Source organism: Convolutriloba macropyga, chromosome 3 (genome assembly GCF_964194025.1).
Source record: "Convolutriloba macropyga chromosome 3, txConMacr16.3, whole genome shotgun sequence".
Taxonomy (NCBI): Eukaryota; Metazoa; Xenacoelomorpha; order Acoela; family Convolutidae; genus Convolutriloba; species Convolutriloba macropyga.
Window position 1 is genome coordinate 73,162,334 of NC_134470.1, and position 20,415 is coordinate 73,182,748.

Genomic DNA, 20,415 nt, shown 5'->3' on the forward strand with positions numbered 1-20,415 from the left:
TAGAAAATTGATTTAAGAAATGTAATTTGAAAATGGTTTTCAATAGATCAGCATATTGAACATTGAATGTGGAAAGGTGAGAAAAATAAGTTTTTTTTATTGAATATTGAAAAAAGAAACGGCAAAACGAAAAATGAAAATAAAACCTCGACATCTACTCGAGAAATCAAATCAATCAAAATGTTTCTCCAACAACCGATTCATAATTTCTACGGCTTTCCAATGAAATCACATTTGAATCTCTCCATAAAAAATATTATCTCTCAGTGCAAATCAACAACACCTCAAAAAGTTGAACTGGAAGTTCCGTGAAAGGAAGAAAATAAAACAAAAATGACCTGCCTTTCCATAAAAACAATGATTTTTTGATAAAGAAAAGATCTCAATTGGAGTAAATTCAGTGAGGAACGTACAGTTGGATAACAATTTCTTCTTCTATATCCGGGAGACTAAACACAACTGTTTGACATTTTGAATCATCAAGTAACATATAAATGTGAAGCTTCGAGGGATTTGAAGATTACTAAGTCCCGAAATGTAAGATTTTAGGGAGATATTATGTTACGTGAAGCAGGAAAAAAACTCAATTTCCCATACGAATTGGCAACAGCAGATACTGAATTTTATGATAAAAATGAAACCAAAAACAACGTTGACGTTGTTACTTTTACAAATGAGACAATGGAGTACCCTCAGTCAACAACATTTTGCAGAGACGCTCAATTCAAGCGCACTTGACATTTCTGCTGAAGTTTAAGAAGTTGAAAAACATCAAAAAAGCTCTGAGATTATTTGGTTTTGGGGAATGAAATTTGAGTTTCCTAAGCACCAAGTTGAAATCAACCAAGAACAGTTACCTGACAACCTCATAGCTTAGAATGATTGGCCGCAATAGTGTCTCAACGACTCCCGCAAAAATTCACTCAATTGGCGCAAACTAATTACGTTAATGTCGATAGCAGAACAGGCCACATTCTATTTGAAGTATTAATTATTCAGCTTTTTCAACTCGATCTGACTTCTCTCAGGCAGCAACTGCTTTAATTTCATTTCTCGAAAAGCTCAAAATGGAACATTGGGACGGATTTGATTAACCAGATTTACTACTTTTTTTATACCGCTTATAGTTTTTCATGAACTTACGAAGAACAATGCAATATTCAAAAGAAAACGTCTAAACCAGACATAGATTAGAAAAGCATTGACAAAACACGATTTTCAAATCAAGGTAGTAAGTAGGGAAAACTAGATTATAGAAAAAATCAACTAAGTTGCCAGAAAGTCTTCGGCAAGAATTTGAACGTCGGGATTTCAACTTTTGTCTTTCGCAATGACGTTTTCACTCTTGTTCACATAATCTATAAAAATTCCCTTTTCTTGCGTTTAAGAGGCTCAAAATAAAATTTCGATTAGTTTCAAAACCACTCATCGGAAACAACTTCTAAAAAATACCATCCAAGAACTATTATTTAGTTAAATGAAAGCAAATACTAACCACTTGTCTGCAATTTGGGAATCTGTAGATCCTTGACCACGAGTTCAGCTAAAGCATGATCTCTGTTGTAGCACCGCTCGTTTAAATTCAAATGTTCTAGATACTGCTTCAAATGGCCAAAAGGGTTTTCGTCAATTGTTAACGAATTCAAATTGGCTATGACATGCGGAATAGCTTCAGAGGGCAATACTGTACTGTTCATACCAAATAACTGACACATTAGCGACAATTCTTCCTCGGTCAACTTCATCAATTCTGAGGGGAAGAAATTTGAACTGAAATAAAGAATTTCAGCAACTTTTGAATTTGGATGGACTAGTTGATTTGGTATCTTCATAACTATTTCGCTATCATTGTACGGACTAACTGCGACCCAGGGAACTGTTGTCAAAATTTTCTTTATCTCAAGATTCTGGTATCTAAGAAATAATGCATGATTTATGATCTTCAAATAATCAGATCTGTTGTGAAGAAACAGCAGCTCAGCATTGACAATCAGATCGTTGAGAAAATACTGAAAACTTTTTTCTTTCTCTTTAAGAAGCTCTGCATTAAAATGTCTCAAGGCTATCTGTACATTAATTGGTAGCGCAAACCATATATGACTACTTCTAGAATAACCCACGCAGTTCATCAAACTAGCTCTAATATCCTCAGGAATATCATCTGAAATGACAACGAATCGTCCATCTGTAAATGCCAAGAGCTCTCCTGTTTTCCGAGACTGAAACACTTTCATCGCAGGGTCACTCGATAACTTCTGATAGAATGTATGAGACAGAATCCGGCCTAGCTGGTCTGTCTCGTTGGCATAGTTCGGGAAAAGGTTGAACAACTGATCTTGTGTGTGGGCCAATGATTTAGCGAGAACAGCATCACACAATGCAGGAGCTGCTGCATGTTGCAGGATGTCTCGATTCCACTGTCCTTCGATTCTCTTTTGATCGCTCTTATCGTCAACAGCATCCAGCTCCAGATGACGTCTGGACGAAGTGACTGCAAAGCTCCCATTGACCAGAAATGGAAGTCCAGTAGAAGGGGGATGGGGAAGGGGCAGAAAACAGAACAAGAGACGGTTGTTGGTATTCGATTCCAACTTTAGATCATTAGATGGGAATGCAATTGCTCCAACGCATCGAGTACCATCTAGCTCAGATCTGAGTCCAGGTACAGACAGAAATATATCCCAGAAGAAAGTTTTCTCTGCAATCGATTCCTCGATTACAATTTCATAGCTGCTCCGAAAAATTTCATCTTCTCGGAACAACACTCGAGCCATGCTGGGATCTGACCCGTCAACAAAAGTTCGCTTGAAACAGGCTACTTTTTCGACAGAGAAGCTTTGATGGATGATTGAAATGTCAAATTCATTTACGAACTGAAGGAATAGAAGAAACAGATCTGCGTATGACTTAGTCATTTCTATCAGTTCACGCGCGCTTTGTAAAGTGTATTCCTTGTCACTAATTTTGCTCCATTTGATTTGTTCAACTGTTCGTAAAGGCAATCGGAAAATAGTTCCTTCAAAAGGCGTCCCATTTTTTACTTTTTCGAGAGGAAAACCAGAAAGATTATCAAAAGGCTCTAAATGTCCTTTAATTAAATCGGCTAAAAAGACACCATCGTCGTCGCAATCAGTCAGAGGAAATTGGACACCACGCAGTCCATTCAAAAACTTCTGATGTGGATCCAGGATACAATAGTACCCGTCACTTACAAACTGGGGAACGTCAGTCAAGTTGTAAACGGAATTGAAGCCCAAACCAAACTTTCCCAACTTTTTTCGATCGTTCAACTTTGTTCCGCCACCAAACTCACACAAATTCTCGAAATCTGACTTCCTGAACGGTTTGTTGTTCCAAAATACAAGGGCTGGCCCTTGAAATTGAGCTAACTCGGAGTTGATTAAACATTCAGTAGAGTGTGATCTGAGGTCTAAGAAGAGACATGCCTTGGTAGCTTGTGCATCGTCCGCATTTTGAAGCAACTCCTTGGGTACTGGGAGTCCATCGGGGTAATCCTTGAGAAGAGTTTTAATGCGTCTAGTGAGGGGTTCATGTTGGCCATACTCTCGACCCCTTTCAACCAAATTGCTCAAATCCATTACCACAAACAGCACGTTCCTTAACAGAAAAGTTAAGTAAAAGTTAAATTAATAGGTTAAGTGGGGTTTTTTCCGTTTGCGTCCCCCCAGTACGTTACACATCCCCAATTACAGCTCACGTTCCATTACTTAGAAAATCATTATGTAAAAATATGGCACGTGCGTCTGGGGGTTGCAACTAATATTCACTTACTAAGCTGGGGGGCACAAACGGAAAAGAATCGCTAAGTGTTATACTAAATTAAATGAAGACTCTTCATTGGCAAACTTTTGCATTTTGTGCCAAGGCCTGCAAAGTTAATCGTCATTTAAATTACCCGAGAGTAAAGAACTGCTAAGAAAGTCAAAATGCGCTTGACAAAGTATTATTTCAAAATCGATAATAAAAGTATAAATAATACTTTTTTCTTGCAGGATTCTAGGAAAATTTAAATAATAGATTGCCCATCGTTTTGTCTGGAGTTGGTGCCAAAATTGCGTTATCCATGGAACGCTAAGTATACCGAAGGTTTGGAACAGTTAATGATAAACGAAGATAACAGCTAACAATATTTTCTGCTAATTGGTGATACCGGTTTACACCTAATTTCCACGTAAAGTAGAAACACTAAAGAGAAACGTACTAAGGTGATCGGAATCGATCTAATTTAGAACACAGAAAAGCATTTTTGAAGTTATTTTGTTTGACAAAATTAGCTTTTATAAGACTTTTTTCTGAGTCTTTTGAACTTCCCCACCACCGTATGCCAACTATGATGCCATTGTGAGCACAAAGACTTAAGTTAGTTTGAATACGAAAATCTTTTTGTCTTGCAGGCACAAAAAAATTTCCATGATTTTCATTTTTCTGCTAATTTTCTTATGATCCGTTTTATACTAAAACTTCATTTATTCACTATGAAGTTCATTTTTGGTATCAATTGTTTAATTCAACTTTGCTAATTTAAGGTGTATACCCGGGCAATGAAATAGTCAACCTAAAAATTAAGTCGGTGGTTAGCTTTTTTGTTTAGCAGGGGAAAAATTATGGTACGAAGAATGACGAAAAAACAATTTCAAGATCAGTTGAGATTTCAAAAATCTATAAAATAATGAAACGCTATCAAATAACTAAGGGCAAAAAACGCAAGAATAAAATCACGCATTCCAAAATAAAAAAAACAGGAAGCAACTAGAATCTGTGTATTTTTGCCTTTTTCATTTTCAAGGTTAATTCATTCACTTGATACAATTTTTTGGTTTCTGACCTTTAATTTGAAAACGTTTTGTACAAAGCGTGATCCAAACAATTCTGCGTAATCACGTCACCTTTCTTTCATCATTTTCTGCCAGTTTCGAAAGCGAGATCCATAGTTGTCTCAAATACATATTTGTCTCACAAAACCTCATAATTTTGTTTATTGAGTGTTGGTAGTGGTTCATTTCAACATCAATTTCATAAAATTATTGAACATTATCTTTTTAAGAAAGCTGGATCAACAGCGCTAGTTAAAAAATGCAGTTTTTTTAATTTCTTCATAAAATTAAAATATGTTGTATGACCGTGGGTGCTGAATTCCTTTAAAAAATTGTTCAAAGATAGGAATTTGGAGAGACGCTGAGCAAATAACGGTGAACAGTAAGAAACCAAAGTCAATTTACATGTTTTTTTAAAACAAAAAAACGGCGACAGTGCACAACGTTAAATTATTACTTTCAAATTACTGATTTGTTGTCAGCTCACTATTGAGGTCTAGAGTAGTTCAAATTATCGCTCTTATCAATTTCGCCAGTATCTAGATTGCCCCTAATATTAGGCCGAGATGTTGATCGGTTTTTCAGGTCAGCTATTGCCGACTGCATTATGGTGAACCTCATGGCAAAGATATTTTTGCATTGCTTTAATGATTTCGAGCTCAAATTGCGTTAATCCACTTACGAAACTCGCGTTTGCTAAAGAGTTCAATAAAAAACTGCAACAGGGAAAGTAGAGGCTGACATTCTGCGAGGGAATAGTTTTATTCTGGTGAACAAAATGTCCCAATTTTGCTTAAAAAAACTGCATTTTGTATATTTGGCGAGCCCGCCGTCGGATACCCAGAAACAGACTAGAAAACAATTTTTTAGAGCAAAGGCACAATTTTTCAAGGCACGAAAAGCTCAATTTTTCAGGTTACATTTAGCAAAAGATTTTCAAAATCTCCAAATCGTTTTCTTCGGAGGCAGCAAAACGTTTCTGCTCATAACCAGATTTAAAATTTGTTTCTAAAAGTTAACGCAAATGAAATTCAGCGAAAAAACCTTTTTTTATGGGCAAAACTAGAAATAAAGACAAAATCGGGACTAAAATCCTGAATAAGGAATGCTTGCATCGCCTGAATTGCCCGATTCATGTAAATGTCTTCCAAATTTCCGACCAGAAATAAATGATTAAATCAATCTCCAGGGGGCAATTTATATCTTAAAAATAGAAAATTTCTTGTTTTGCTATCTAGCCTGCTTTTTTATGTACCGTTGTTTTTTGTCGCCCTTGGTCTCGAAACTTATCAGTACTTTTAATATTGCTGTTCACAAAAAACGCATTGACAAAAGCATTCAGGAACAACTTGAATGAGTTTTGGCACACGTAATTGAAAATTTTTGATTTATGCAGATGTCAGTGAAACATTTACCTTTATCAGATCAAAACCTCTGTCAAAAAAAGATCAGAGGTATACCGTTAGCCTTGTTAATCAATTTTTACGGTATTTTTTAAATAGAATACAGTCTTGAGATGTCGTAAAAACGATACCTAAATATGCCTAAACAGTTTTACGGGAATTCTGTTAGTTTATGATCGGAAACATAAAAAATCACTATCTTAGTATCCCTCTCTGCCACTTTTTTCATTCTTTATCTCTCGATATTTTCTAAGAGTCATACATGATCTTTGTAAAAGTAGTAAGAACCATATACGAACTTTTTTTTAAGAACCACATACTTTTTTTTAAGAACCATATACAAACATTGACAATTTCGATCGAAAAACGACAACGAAGGTAGCCCTGACAATATTGTTATGTTAGGATCATATAGTGAGAAAAACTGCTTTCGTTTTTTGGCTAGTTGGCGATGCCCTATGGAACTTATCTTCACGTGGAGAAAAAAAATTTAACAGCTGTTTTATGAATTTGATCAAGATTGAACTACTATAGAACAGAGAAAAGCATTTTTATCTCGTTTGACAAAAAATGTTTTGATAAGACATGAGTTTTCTGAACTGCCACACTATCTTATAGAAATTACGATTCCACAGTTTGAGCAAAAATTTGCAAATGAATGTTTTACCAGGAAAATCTCATGTAAAAAACTCCAGGGGATAGTAGTGGTTTGTTTTTAGTTTTTGAGTCGACAATTTTATTCTGAGGTAAAAACAGTCCCTATTTTTTCTAGCATGGCATCAATTTTGCTAAGAACTCTCCATTCAGAATTTTTGTTAGCTGGAAGACATCCAAAAACAATTTGGCCTATTCGGGACCGTAGAACACTCTTTAGAGCTTATATTCAGAATATTTTGTTAACTATTGGCTGATAATATTTCGGTAAACGGATTTTCAGGTGAACATTTTAATTAGCTATACCAATACATAGAAAAGAGAAGAAGACCTGTACGTTTTAGGTCACAGTAAGCCATAGTTTTTCAAAATCTCAAAATCGTTTGCCTCAGAGGTTTCAAGACTTTTCTGCTGATAACCGGAATTAAAATTTGTTTGTTAACGTCAAAAAAATGGTAACGGTAATGCAAATAAAGTTTGAAAAAAAAAACAATTTTTAATGTGGAAAATTAAGATTTTACACAAAAATCCGCATTAAAACCCAATACAAGGAGATTTTTCATTCTCTGAATTTCCCGAATCAGGTAATTGTCTCCCAAATACCTGACAAGAAAAAAAATATTAAAAAAATATCTCGAGTGCAATTTGCATATTCAAAATTCAATAATTTTTTGTGCAAGCTGTTTAGCCCACTTTTTTTTATCTAACGTTGCCTTCTACGCCTTTGTTTACATCGGTCTCGACACCTATGAGTTCTTATAATATCGTTTTTTTCCTCAAAAAACCATCACAAAAGCCATCAGGAACAACTTGTACAAAATTTGGCATAGATATTACAAAACTTTGTATTTTGTGGAAAAATCACGAAATAATGACAAGCATTATCAGTTCAAAAAATAAATCAGAAATAGATATAGCTTATACTGTAAGCATTTTGTTATCAATTTTCACAGTTTTTAGTAGATAAGTCACTTCAGATACCCAATTGCTCAAATAGCTATGACGGGATTGTGTAAGAATCTTTGCGATTGTAAACATGAAAAAGAATCCCTATCTGCGCAGTCCTTATTGCGGCCCTAATTTGGTACTTCGATTTATTTTGCTTCTATTAATCATTTTGCAGCATATCGGATAGACACAGTCAAGTTTGATAGCGCTTAAACGCATTAGAACTAGTTTTAAACGCTACAAATTCAACGCACTTCTTTAGAAAGTGTCAGCGCATTATTATGTAAAGATTGGAGGCTAAATTTAATAAAAAGGAAGCGCATTTTTTACATATTTTCAACGCATTTCCTGTTAAGTTGAGCTCAAACGTCTCTGACGCCTCAACCCTGGTAGATTGAAAAGAAAATTTTTCGACAAGAGTTACGATATAAAAACAGAGGAAAACCACTGATAGATTCTGGTCTTCAAAGCTTCAAAAAATTGGCAATTGAAAAACTTTTTTCAAAGTTTTGAGTTTTGCACCCAAAATAATAAATTGTGTACCTCTAGTGTTTAGATTGCTCTGTTATGCCCTCGAAATGCAAAAACTTCTCCATCTTTGGCCAAAAAAAAACTAAATTTTTTTGAATGATTAATGCCGAGCAATAACCAGAAGTGCGATGAGTCAAATTAATCTTGTTTTGTTGCAATCTTGTATCAAAAGTAATTTAGGACATTGTGATTGAATCATTTACCACAAAATGGGAGTTTGAAGGGGACCGTTTTTCGGCAGACGGTGAAAACCGGTTCGAGGTGTCACCGCCATTCAACGCAAAATTATGTAAGATAAGCGGTGAATGCGGAAATTTTTGCAAGATACGCGGTGAAATTACATAAATCAGGCGGTGAAATTACAAAATTTCACCGCTTAACTTAGTAGTGAACTTACATAAATTCACCGCTTAGAAAAAGCATCTAAAATTGTGTGAGATCAGGATTGAATGCAATGAAATTACACAATTTCACCGCTGAAAAAACGCCTCGAATTGTCTTTTGTTCAACGAAGTTAAGATACCTTTATTAAAAGACGCTCGGAAAGTTTACCCACGAAAAATTATACATCTTTTTGAAACATTTTTTCATCGGTGAATTTATGTAATTTCACCACTAGAGTAACGGTGAACTTACAAAAAATCACCACATTTCACCGCTAAAATTTGTAATTTCACCGCTTATCTTACAACAATTCAACGCGTATGTTTTACAAAAAGTACAGTGAATTTGAATTAAAATCAAAACAAATATGCTATATTGCAGTGAGACGTTGCGAAGTGGAAGAAGAAGTGGCTGAGATGCAGGAGGTAAGAGGTTCGAATCCGTGCAGGGACGGTAACATGTAGTGAGCGGTGCAATGTGGTGAATTTTAGTAAGTTCGCCGCTTACTCTAGTGGAGAAAACACATTATTTTACCGCATTCACCGCAAAAATTATTTACGAAATGAAAAAAAAACAACTTTTCGCTTATCTTGCATATTTTTCTGATTTTTCTCGACCCCGGAATTGATGAGCCGGAAAAAGATTATTTTTGTAACTAAGCTGCACCAAATTTTTTTAGACACCTTTTAAATACAATCCAAAAACAATTAACACACAACTTTGCGACAGTTCTGAGAACATTAAAAACTCTGATACACTATACGAAAGTCCCTATACTACTTCATCATTGAGGCTACAGAGGTCTGCTTTTTGTTAAAACTTGCATAAAAATGTGCATAAAATGTGAATAAAAACTTCATTTCTGCAAATTAATATGGTTTCCTGAATTACAATTACAAATTTAGTTTTACGAATCTTTTTAAGATCATATAGAACCGAAATATTTTGTACATATTTGTATGTATGAACTAAACTTGATACTAAATTGTATACTATCTTCAACGGTATGTTTACAGCGGAATTCAGTACTGAGTCAGATTCTATTTCAGATCAAATTTCGCCCTGAATTTGTCTGAGTCAGAGCTACTTCAGTGATCCATTCCGAATTATCTTCTGATTCAGAAGAATACAGAATACTTTCCCTGAATTTTGCTCTGATCCAGAAAAATTCAGATGTGGAATTTCTACTTCAGAACCGTGAACTCACATGACAACGAAGCCCAACATTCAATATTGGGTGGTTAATTAGTTTGCAGTGTTCAAGACCTAATCTTGAGCGTATTGACTATGTAAACAAAAGGAACAACCATGAGCGATGTAACTTGTATTGGAATTTGTCTTTAATTGTTAAGTAAACAAAGAAGAGACTAGCTTCGCATAGTGATGAAGTTGTCAGAAATAGTCAAAATGAAACGCGGAGGCCAATGAACTAAAGGAACCAAGTATGATTACAGCAGAAAAAAAAGGGAAGAGCTTGGAAAAAACAATGATGTTTACTTATAAATTCCCCCAAACCCCAAAATGCACCCCTAAAAGCCTTTTTTATGATGAAAATTGAGTAGGTACTCCCAATAAATTGCCTCAATTTTAAGGTAACTGTTTAGTGTTTTCAAGAGGGATATAATGGTTATGTTAACTAGGGCAAAATGCTGCATAAAAACGGGGAAAAATTGTGCTTTGAGGGACTTAACGGCTATTTTTTTTCATTTTTGGAATGAGAAAAGGGATGATTGTTTGCCACTAATGATTACCCACAGCAAGAGGAGTAGGAAAAAAAGAAACACAGATGAACGTATTTTCACTATTTTTATTGTGTCAATAATAAAGCGTACTGTACGGAAAAAATCGCACTTACTAATTGTTTTTATTTTACGAATGGTCGGAGCAAGGGCTTTTAATGATTAAGACCTGATAATTTAATGGTCTAATTCAAAAGATATTTGGCTTATAGGCACAACAACTAGATGGGCTTGGTCCCATAACAATTTTAAGAAGAAAAGAAGGGTGGTTGGAGGGACATGCATGGAGAAATGGAAAAAAAAAAGAAAATGAAACGCAAAAATGTTCTTTTTTATTGCAATAGCTTTTTGGAACCCAGCCCGGTAATTCGTAATAAGGTGAACTAGTTTGAGTAATATTCCACAAGCAATTTTGTTTTTGCAGAAGAAAATTGATATAGATTTTGGCATTTAACGAAATTAGTTGTTTGAGTTCCTATATTCAAATTTTAACGGTCAAGTAGAATTTATTAGGGAGTACTTGGGACGATCAACGTGTCTTATTGAAACTTAACCTAGGAAGGAGTAACTCTTAAACAATTTTGGTAATTGTACAGTGCATGGACTCAGTATTGTCACAGCATTTAAAATTTTTGAAGTTCAAAAAATGTTAAACAGGAGTTTTTAGTAGTAATAATGATTTATGATATAAATTTGATAATTGATAAAAAAAGAATGGACAAATTGCCAGATGGAACTCTTCCTGAGACCTAATTGAAGCGAACGAAAGTATATACGGGCTGTGTGAAGGAAATTCTGATAGAGAGAAAATCAAATGCTAGAAAATTAAGCGTCCATAATTTCACCAACCCCCCATAAGTCTTTAATACCCTACTTCAAGTTCGATTGACCTCAAACTTTAACTGAAAACTCTTTGGGTAACTGCATATGCATTGAGAAAAAGAACGAGCTGTTTATTTTGCTTTTAAAGCAAACAAAAAAGGGGCGATAACTGATTGTTTTATGTACTTCCACGAAAAAAGCAATGCTTTTACCAGAGTCAAAACATACACCCGAAACCACATTTAAACTTTGTGAACGCAAATTAGCAAATTAGTTATCGTTCAGTTTCCAACTAATAACGATGAAGAATACTCGTTAAAAAATGCGGAAACATCTAAGTTTTCCTTGATTTTTCCATCCTTTTGTTTATAAGAAAATAGTTGAAAGTCGGTTAAAACAAACATAGGTCCACAGGAGAGCAAAAGTATTAAAAGGCAACATCAGACAAGTATCAGTAAGAGGAAAAAGACAAAAACAGAATGCCTGTTTTTGAATACGAACTGTTGAACATGAAAAATAAATTTGTTGGATCCTGAACTTAGCAAAACGAGTTGTCCACAAAATTTCTGTCATATTAAGCAAACATTTATATAAGATCAACTGCAACGCGTGACCAAACTTCTACGCCCACTCTTACACTTATACGTTAGGTCAAATTGTTCTAAAAAGAACGACACGTTAAATTTTGCTGATAAAGAGTTGATAAGGTTGAGTACCCTTAAGCACAAGAAAAACCCTCAGACGCTTGAGAGCGTGTCTGAGAGAGCGATTTGCGAATCTGAAAAGATGTGGTTCGTTGAACAAGTTAGTGATAGTTTGAGAGACGAATTTGACACGTGAATTCAACTTGTTTAGGAAAAAAATGTGTGTTGAAAAAGTGCATAATCGACTTTCCTGATTAAGTTAAATTACGCTGACTTAGTGGTATCGGGATTCCTTCAATTGTTGCAAGTTATATTTAAGTGTTAGTTTGATTAACATGATAATAATTGATTGTGTTCATTAATTATATGCTCCGTAATTACTCATTCTGGGATAATCCTTAGCTTCAATTCATTGATTCAAAGAACCAGTATATACTTGGTTATTTTAAGAGCTATTTTTCAGTGAAGTATTACTTTCATTACCTTGAAAAGAAATTAAATATTGCGCGCATAAAATATCTTTTACATACAGCTTTGAGAAAGCAACGGGGGGACAACAGTCTATACTTAATTGTCAGACGAACTTTTTTGGGTTTTTGGGCACCAGCCAATCCCCAGCTAGAAACCTCTAATGATAAAAACACAAAATTATACATCAGAAATTACTTCGCAGTTAGTTCTGAAACGGTTCTGAATCAGTACTGATTGTCACTGAACTTAAGGTACGGGTAAACATGTAGAAATGGGGAATCTTTCTGCCCCCAGTCCTTTGTAACCAGGCTGTTTGCACCCCCAATATGCACTTCATGGTCCTTAGAGATCCTTTATGTCAGTCAGAAAAAATTGCCGGCCTCGCTACAGGATTGGATGGATTTTCGTTACCGGTTGTCGAATAAATTAGTGCCATAAAGCTATTCTGCGAAATAAGCGCAAAAATAGTAAACAACACCGCATTTTTCGTTGTCTGCTTATATTATAAGCAAAATTGTATTACTTTATATGTGTTGGTTTCAAAACTTCGCTGCATCATTAAATTGTATAACCCGTTTATGTAAGTATACACACTAAAAAAATTGCAGGTAAATTGATTATAAATTGCAGGTAAATTTACCTAGATTTTGCAAGTAAATTGTTCTTTAATGCAATTCACCTAGAATCTACCTGCAAACACATTACATTACCTGCAATTCTAGGTAAAATTTCCTGAAAGTTACCTAGAATTTGCAGTTATACCCTCCTAGAATTTTACCTGCAAAAAAAATTTTCTAGGTAAATTTACCGGCAAAAAACACGCGCAAATTGCAGGTAAATTTACCTAGAATTTCATTTTTGCAGGTAAAATTCTAGGTAAATTTAAATGCAATCTACCTAGAATTTGCAGGTAAAAACACCTAGAATTTTACCTGCAAAAAATGTTCTAGGTAAATTTACCTGCAATTTGCGCGTGCTTTTTGCAGGTAAATTTACCTAAAAAAACTTTTTTGCAGGTAAAATTCTAGGTGTTTTTACCTGCAAATTCTAGGTAGATTGCATTTAAATTTACCTAGAATTTTACCTGCAAAAATGAAATTCTAGGCAAATTTACCTGCAATTTGCGCGTGTTTTTTGCCGGTAAATTTACCTAGAAAATTTTTTTTGCAGGTAAAATTCTAGGAGGGTATAACTGCAAATTCTAGGTAACTTGCAGGAAATTTTACCTACAATTGCAGGTAATGTAATGCGTTTGCAGGTAGATTCTAGGTGAATTGCATTAAAGAACAATTTACTTGCAAAATCTAGGTAAATTTACCTGCAAATCATAATCAATTTACATGCAAAAATTAGGCTGAAAAGACATAAGTAAGCAGCTTCTGTCGGGTGTGCAAAAAAACCTGGTATGACCAGATTATCAGTTTTGCATTTCCCATTATATTTTAATTTTTACGTGGGTCTCAGCTCGCCATGTACATAGTACACGACTTATACAAAACCACCAACGGGAAGGCGCCCACAGGATTTCGACACTAGGATCAAGGATGGCCATTTTGAAGCACAAACAATTATAATTAGGCAAAGCACAATTTGTTACAAGCTGAGTTACATGTTTTACATGCATAATACATGAGTTGAAACTAATGGAAACTGTTCGTAGATTTCAATCAGACTGATTTTATTTTTCAACGTTTTTTGTGGTTTGACACCTTTTCAAACCTCAAGTTCAAACAACGAGATTCATAAACACATTAATAGTTTTGTTTACGTGGCAAGTTATCCCTATTTAACGCATTAGAGAGTAGACGTTTACCTAAATGATCCAAGTTTCCCCAAAAACCAATTTTGTGCTTCGAAAAAGTTTTGCTAAGCGGATACATTCTATTCATCTCAAAACTGATTTCATGGCCCAAAACTGTCTCTTGTTTTTCATTTGAAGGTTTTTCTGTTTGATTTTGTGCTTATAAACATTTATTTTTGCGTTTTGCGAATCGGATTGCTTTGAATAACGATTCTCGACATTGAACATATAAAGTTTGGTTGTGGAGTCGTTGGACAATATCTGATGGTCCTTCACTTAGTCTGATGGGTTACCGATAGCTACTAACCTTGTTGTCAATTATGACAGAGATGTTTTTGGGGTCGATGGATAGCTTTTTGAAGATCGCAAAATGGTCTTTTTTAAAACCGCAAGAGAAAATACAGAGGAAGATAATGGATATGTGGTCACAATTTCATACAATACTTTCCCACCCCTTATTATCTGAACACTCAGTTTTAGCCATGTAAACACAAAATGAAAATTCAAGAGGAGCACGCCAAAAACTGGTTACCGACAGCAAGGATTATAGATGATATAGGGCATTTTAGTTTTTGCTGAATTTTTCTAGTTTTCTGCTCGGACTGACTTTGTTTCCTTCTAATCTTCCATTGAGGAATATTATCTAAACTTCAATAATATTTTTTAAGATGTTTTTTTCACTTATAGCTACATACTTAATATAATTTTGTTGTTTGAGTTTGCAGGTAAATTCTAGGTAACGTATTCTAGGTAACTTGCACGCATCATTTTTTTGCAGGTAATTTTGCAGGTAATGTTACCTGCAATTTTGCTTACCTGCAAACGTTGCAGGTAAATTTACCTAGACATTTTTTAGAGTGTATGAAATGCAAACAATATGTAACTGTATGAAATGCAGAGAATATGCTATAACATGTATAAATGGAGTGTGCAAGTGGATAGGGGGGGGGGGGGTTGCTTGCAAAAGTATGACTAGAAGTATATTCACCTAAATCTAATTGTATTTTTCAGATTAAATAGAATAGTTCCCACGGCGGCAATGTCAACATAATTAAATATATTTAACGAAAAATATTTTACTTACCCTGTTGTGTGCAATGGAGCTCAGTTTTTGAATGGAATTCAGAGGTTTTTTTATGTACACATATCCACCTGCAATTGTTTTCAAAAATGATATTTTCTTATGGCACGGTTTAAAGTGTGTTCGACATACGCGTTCTATTTCTCAGAAATAGCAAAATGATACGCCAAAGTGAGAGCTATAATGGCGGATAAGCCGAACGTGCTTACAGCAGAATTCATACTAAGACTAACACAGTCCAGCTCTCAGTCGCCTTTAAATACATTATTTTAAACGCAAATTTTATCCGCAATTACTCGATCATCAATTCAAATTTACTCATTTGGCTTTACGCCCTTTTGAGTCCAGTTCTTAGTACTGTAAAATTATGGCTAATATTCAAATATAGCACACGTCATTTTTTATTCGCTGATTGAAAAGATAGTTGGAAGGCCTTCAATCTTTAATCGTACGCGTGAGAATGAAAGGTACCGTGGCCCCTTTGACATCATAATTTCGAAGTCTTCAGCGCTTTTCTTTGTTCGGCTATTTTTGTTGTCGACTTGATGTTGCGTCGATATACCAATATATACACGGCTTGAACGCAGAATTATGCAAATTGATTGGACAAGAAAACCGTGGCACGTTGACTTAGTCGAATGAGAGTGTAGCAGAAAGCTTTCAATATAGAATCTATGTTACTCTGTCGCGTACAAGTCGAAAAGTACGCAACCCTTAATCAAGCGACAATAGTTTTGTTCTCCATTTCGTACACTTGTACTTTAATATGAACCAATTAGGTTATTCGGTGTGCGCTGAGAAAGCCGAAGTTTCTGACAGCCGGAAATTGTGCGTTATCGACAGTATTTTTTTAGAATTTCAGTTTAGCTCATTCTACAAAAAGCTCATTCGGCTAAAATTGCTAACTCTAAAGCAACCACATCAACAGAAGAATTGAGCCTGCAGTTTTTTTAGCAAGCCAAATTAAAGCGAGCAGATGTAATATAACACCAAAATTTATGGAACAATTGTGTTGTTTCTATAGGTTTCACATAGTGGACACCGTATTGGCCAACAGGGCGTTTAGCCGACAACCAAAAATGAGAAATTTAGCCGAAAATTTACGTAAAATGCGCTAGTAATTCTGAAGGTGCGATTGGCCGACGGTATTTCGTAAACGGGCAAATAGGGCACACTTTATCAACAGGTGTAACGAAGGAGGTTTTTCTGTGGTTGCACCCACACCCCTCCCCCGCCAGAGGTGCGGCCAAGGAGACCGAGTAGTGCGACACCCGAAGGCACACCAATGATGGTCCATCGGACTGCTGATTTATCGTCCGTTAAGATTTTGCGTCCGTTATGTCAAAACGGCTTAGTTTCTCAGTCGGCCTCAAACTGTCGGCTTCAATTTCTTGTCGGCTAAACGCCCTGTCGGCCGATTTTCCTAGCGTCGTTTCACTTAGTTTGTTTTTAAAGCTCAGGAAACAATGCAACGAAAACGATTTACAGTTGTCGAAAGAAAACATCATCTTTGTGCAAATGGAAGGAAAGCCGACGTTAAAGTAAGGCGCATATTTTCAACGATTACGTACAACTAGGCCGACGTAATAGTAGGCCGAAAGTGGCACTGATATTGAAAGTGCCGAAACTGACAATATCAATTATTTTCCCGGGTCAACGATCATACAACTTTCTTTGATTTCGTACTAGGTCATATATGATTCTTAGTTATCATACTAGGTCATATATGATTTGTATGAATTCTTGGTAGTCATACAATGACCATATATGATTTCCTAGAAATCATACAAGGATCATGCAAAAAAATTCAAAGACAAAAAACTGTTTAATTTTGATTTTCCATTGAAGTTGAAAAAATTTCTTGGATTTCATACAAGGTCATATATGACACATAATACATTGACTGGTGCCACAAATTCCCGCATAATGTAGTCAGAGGACTTATTAAATTATTAAATCTTATGTGCAAACCACATTTGATTCTTTGTGTGCGCTAAAAGAATAACTTTGTGGTTTAAACATATTCAGAAAACGAATTTGACGTGATATGCAGTTTTTTATTCCTGATTAATTTTTTTTATAAAAGAGCATTTGTGTGTATAAACTGGCTTCAGAGTATGTCAAAAATTTTGTTATCTGTTTGGAATTACTCTTTTATTTTGTGCGCAACTTGCAATTGATATTGTACGTTGGGGTCTTTTGGCGGATCACAATGTGATGCCGGGGTATCATATAGGTAATGCCCCTCCGAATAAAAACAAAAAAAAACAGAAATGGTTAAAGATTTTCAAAAAATATATATGTGATTCTTGGTATTCGTACTAGGATCATATATGATTTCTGGGTAATCATACAAGGATCATGTATGATTTCTTTGGTTTCATACAAGGATCATACTAAGAAATAAAGTATGGACAGTATGAAATCATATATATGATCCTTGTATGAAATCAAGGAAACTTCAACCCGGGTTTAAACACTGCTGAAATGATTTTCAATGCAACTGGGAGACGCTGACCACTAGTTCGGTTGTAAAAGATTCATATCAAGTCCCATGGGCTGCTCACGCATGGTCAGGGTGCAATATGATCATTGTTTGCTTTAGGTTTCTCTCCTCCAATTATATTGTCCTAATGAAAGATAAAACCCAAGATCTCACCATTTCATTGTGATTGGTTCAAAAATTTTACTCTTATTTCAGTTAAAGTGATTGCTTTGGGAACTTATAGGATGAAAAACTTAATGTAATATTGGCATCCTTATAACCGGCACAAAATTACAACAATATTGTTTTACGCTGTGATTTTTAGCACCCCCCCCCCCCCCCAGCAATTCTTCAAAATAAGTAAGCGAGCGAACCAATTAGAGATGAGTATCAAGACTGCTCGTGCGAGACAGTGCGTAGGACAGAATGTTCAAACATGCGTTCCCAGTTTCTAAAAAACTTTTCTGTGTTCTGTGAGGGAAAAGTCTTTTGGCTACCAGTTTTGCGCCGGTCAAACTAAAGCCATTTGTGCGTCAAACTTAAGTATGATTTTCTTTATTTTGAAAATTAAAATATTCAGGAACCTCATATAAATGTAATGTTACCAGATGTAAAAACCACATACATATGTAAAATTTTGCAATATAAAACTATTCGCTCAAGCTTAAAGGTCAACACGAGCATTCAGTCGGAAAGCAAATTGATCAAATGTTTATTTTCCTAACAAATTGCGATCAGTGAACACTCTGAAAAAATCATCCAACACATGACACGATCTTGATAGTTAGCAAAACAACTCAATAGCAGGCTAAAAGTTAGAATCACATGTAAAAGTTGCTTTTTCAATTTTCTTCATCTGTTTCTCAGTGAAAAATATGACAAAATGATAAAACCTTAATTAATCAGTTTGACTCATGGTTCAATCAAATATTTGCCTAAAAAATTCACCGCATGCAAAAATCATTAAAAAATAGAGTGAAGAGTGAATTCTAATGCCGAATTATTATTTGTTTGGCAAGAAGTTTATTTCAAGTTATGTTTAGTTCAACTGTCTTATATTGGGACAATTTTATGATCTGGACAGAAAACAGAAAATATATTGTCATTGCTTGCTTGAAAACTCTATAAAAAGATTATGAAGTTCTGAGGTAATTGGAGAAAATTTGTTTTGAAATAAACCAACCATGCGTTGAGAAGAGCTGTGTGGTGGGGAAAAGAACTGTATTCTTTATTTTACTCAAATCACTGCATCTTTCTGTTTTTCATGTTACAAATTTCTCGTATGTGATCAATTCAGCTTAATTTTAGTCAATTACAACCTTCTTTGATATCGATGGCATTATTTTGACTTCAATACTTTTCAGCAATTTAGAAAAAAAATTGTTTTTCGAACTCATCAAATAAATTTATCTGTTTTAATTGACTACTATTCTCCTGCAGGCTGTGAAAAAGATAAATTAAAAAAAGAGCAAAAAATCCGACAGTTGTGATAATTTATAAAAAAAAACCCACGAAAAATACAAATGAACTATTATTAATTTGTCATTAGGCTTACGGAGGTCTGCTTTTTGTTGAAACGCATATATTCCCGGCAAAAAAAATTCAATCCTGGCAAGAAAATTCAAATATTCAAAAAATCAAGAAATTGGATTACAAAATTAAATTTCAAGTTTTGTGGTTAACAATTTTTTTCAGGATCATTTAGAACTGAGTATAACTCTTTGTACTCCCGCAGATCATTTATTTCCGTATACATATTTATAAATGTGGCTCTGAGATATACTAATGAAGTAGATTTTGGGCAGCGTGGGAGGGCGATAGTTGTCGCAAATAAGACCAGTTTATTTTTATAGCGAATACGACAGCAGCCTGTGCTGTGCGTCTAGTATTCACATTTCAACTGAGTTTTTTTCCGGTTGTTAAGTATTTATGAAAAAGATATTATTTACAGAGCCACAATACACCTTTTTCCACTTTTTATATCGTTTTTTTGGTTCTATTTTTGCAGCTCTCTTCACTTCCCCGTGACCATTTTTTAAATTTTTTGGTGGAAATGTTTTTTGTGACAGTGTGACACCAATGCTAGTTTTGGCACACCTAGATGGTTTTGTCGCCTATAGAAGGTTGGGCTTAGAAGAGCTAAGAGTTTGAAGAGGAGAGGAGAGATGGCGACCACAAATCCTTCATAAAAATTGTCTTAGAGTTTTTGAGTCCATATCACAATAAATCTTAATCTACGGCACTCTGCTCTACATTCATTTGGCTCTATGGGCGTCTTCTAAAGCAAACTTTGATCTACCTGGAGGAAAAAGGTAGATTTATTATTTTTTTATTATTTCTTTTTTTTTTATTATTTCTCATTATTTATTATTTCTTTTGTGTGCAATGGAGCTGAATTTGTGAAATGGATTTAGAGGTTTTTCACGCAACTTATGAATATGTAATAGCATATTGTTTTCAAATTGATGCTTAAGTTTTCAAATTAACGCGTATGTTTGAAATTTCAATTTGCATATAATGTAAAATGAATAATTGGCGTTTTTTCATTTCGATGATTATCTTTTCTAAAAGTTGCTTTTATCAAACTATTTTTTTGGTAATCGAGAGCAAATTCTGT

The 20,415-nt window shown here is 34.8% G+C and overlaps 1 protein-coding gene across 2 annotated transcripts in view; it reads right to left on the minus strand.

Moving 5' to 3' along the window:
• Positions 1 to 15,442, minus strand: part of LOC142336439 (uncharacterized) — a 44,524-nt gene extending 29,082 nt beyond the window's left edge. The window contains exons 1-2 of one of the 2 annotated variants that reach the window (XM_075385274.1): positions 15,317 to 15,442; positions 1,496 to 3,618 (exon numbers count right to left, since the gene is read on the minus strand). In XM_075385274.1, the coding sequence (XP_075241389.1) occupies positions 1,496 to 3,599 (2,104 nt within the window). In that variant the 5' untranslated portion in view covers positions 3,600 to 3,618; positions 15,317 to 15,442. Of the gene's footprint in view, positions 1 to 1,495; positions 3,619 to 4,846; positions 4,915 to 15,316 lie in introns of those variants that run through there. The other variant, XM_075385275.1, reaches the window with a different exon arrangement.
• Positions 15,443 to 20,415: the final 4,973 nt, after the last annotated feature.